The following is a 2,500-nucleotide window of genomic DNA, read 5'->3' as shown; positions in this document are numbered from 1 at the left end:
AACACACACGCTCACAAACACACACGCACACAAACACACACACGCACACAAACACACACACGCACACAAACACACACGCACACACACGCACACAAACACACACGCACACAAACACACACGCACACAAACACACACGCACACAAACACACACGCACACAAACACACACACGCACACAAACACACACGCTCACAAACACACACGCACACAAACACACACGCACACAAACACACACGCACACAAACACACACACGCACACAAACACACACGCACACAAACACACACACGCTCACAAACACACACGCACACAAACACACACGCACACAAACACACGCACACAAACACACACGCACACAAACACACACGCACACAAACACACGCACACAAACACACACACGCTCACAAACACACACGCACACAAACACACACGCACACAAACACACACGCACACAAACACACACACGCTCACAAACACACACGCACACAAACACACACGCACACAAACACACGCACACACACACACACACGCACACAAACACACACACACACACAAACACACACGCACACAAACACACACGCCCACCCGTGTCCGTCCCTGAGATCACCTCACACTTAGCTCAAGGCAACACAACAAATTAAATATACATGAACACAAACCATGATGAAGGCACTGATTTATCTTCAAGAGAAAAAGGAGGGGGACACGAGTCCAGGACAGCACGAGTCCAGATGGACATGAGTCCAGGGGGAGACGAGTCCAGGGGGACAAGAGTCCAGCAGGAGACGAGTCCAGGACAACAAGAGTCCAGGGGGAGACGAGTCCAGGAGTAGGACACGAGTCGAGGGGTAGGATTGAGTCCAGGTTTAGGACACAAGTCCAAGGGGATATGAGTCCAGGACAACACGAGTCCAGGGGTAGGACAAGAGTCCAGGTTTAGGACACAAGTCTAGGGGGATATGAGGACAACGCGCGTCCTAGACAAGATCATAAGTCACGAGTTCAGGAGGAGGACACGAGTCCAGGACAGAGAGTTGAAGTGTCCTATCTGCAGATGAGACCAGGAGAGCTCAGGAGAGTTGCAGCTGGAGCAGGGGATTCTGGGACTTGTAGTCTCAGAAACACTGGGTATCGTGTCGTATCCAGGGATGCAAAGACATCGCAGGAGCTTTATTGAGGTTTGTAAAAAGAGCGTATTTGAGCGTCCTCCTCGCTGAGATCACGCAGCACGATTAGATTTTATAAAAGTAACAAAAAGACTTTAAGAAGAACGAGTTATAAATCTGAGTTTAAAATATCAAATCAAAATAAGTTAGAAAACAACAGAGAGACGGAGGTCGACTTTTAAACATTTGCATAAAAAGGCGACTCGTGCCTGAAGTGTGACGAGTTTGCATCCCTGCATAGCACCCAGGAAGCACCGTCCAATCAAAACCCCTCAGCGCTCCGACTCACCTGCGGCGGCGTTCCCACCGATCAGCGTTCATTCAGCATTATTCTCCCACGTGATAAAGCGGATATGATGTTTGAACTAAAGGTCAGTCAGTGCGAGCGAGCCCGTTGCATAGCTGGGAGGAGAAGACGAGAGCGCCGCTGTCCCGTCTCAACTGCTCCAGGACTTGCGGTTCTCCCCCCGGCGGGCTACCACGGCTTCTCGCCGCAGAACGGGGACGTGAGCTGGAGCGGAGAAGTCTCCCGTGTGGCGACTCGTCTGCTCGCGGCAGGACAGGCGGTCTGGGCGAACCAGTACCCCATAACCCGGTTTACAGTGGAAATACCTGTGACCTCCGACTGAGCCGTCGTTCTTACCTGCGAGGAGAAAAGCAAAGTGAGCCAATGGTTTCTCTGATCACGTGTCACATGTGCGAACTGACCCTTTAACTCTGTACATACCTACAGGCGTGTCCAGCTCCACCCCCACCCACACGCCTTCAGCAAACTGCGTGGATCCCACGTAGCGCACTGTCCCGGCCTTATTGCTTCCTACTGTCACATAAGCCCCGCCCATCAGCCAATCAGGTAGTGCGCTGTCTTGGCTGTGCTCTTCATCGTCCATAAAGATCTCCAGCCTCTCAAGCCCCTCCCCCCCCCCTCCTCCTGCTGAGTCCACATGTTCAGAGACGTTGTTGTGATTGGCCGAGCTGTTGAGAGGAGGGGGAATGATGGCGGCCATCTTGGTGCCAAGCTGAGAAGAAGAGGTCACAACATCGTTCCTGTCAGCGCCCTGCTGCTGGGGGATTGTGGGTAACGTAGTGTCAGCAGCGAGGAGGGAGGAGGAGGAAGACGAGGGTTGGAGGACGTCGGACAGGGTGACCGTAGAAACACTAGTGGAGAAGTAGCCGCTCGATGATTGGCTGAGGGGGGTGATGTCATGCGGGTCATGCACAGGAAGAGGAGGGGCTTCTGGGAACTCTGAGCGTCTGTCTTTGGTCGGGGGCCGCAGATGAGAAGTCTACAGGAAACCACCGGTTGCCACGGGAACAGAGGGACAGACCAAAGCATGC

The 2,500-nt window shown here is 53.0% G+C and overlaps 1 protein-coding gene across 1 annotated transcript in view; it reads right to left on the bottom strand.

Moving 5' to 3' along the window:
• Window positions 1–657: 657 nt before the first annotated feature.
• The window catches only part of LOC306821807 (uncharacterized protein), a gene marked incomplete at its 5' end in the record, with an annotated part of 2,954 nt that continues 1,111 nt past the window's right edge, over window positions 658–2,500 (bottom strand). The window contains 2 exons of the mRNA XM_079340380.1: window positions 658–1,805; window positions 1,890–2,448. Coding sequence (XP_079196506.1) covers window positions 1,600–1,805; window positions 1,890–2,448 — 765 coding nt within the window. The 3' untranslated portion in view covers window positions 658–1,599. The remainder of the gene's footprint in view (window positions 1,806–1,889; window positions 2,449–2,500) is intronic.

The sequence above is a fragment of the Symphodus melops genome (assembly GCF_947650265.1).
Source record: "Symphodus melops genome assembly, chromosome: 3".
In the NCBI taxonomy this organism is placed as follows: domain Eukaryota; kingdom Metazoa; phylum Chordata; class Actinopteri; order Labriformes; family Labridae; genus Symphodus; species Symphodus melops.
This window is presented reverse-complemented; position numbering and strand designations above follow the sequence as displayed.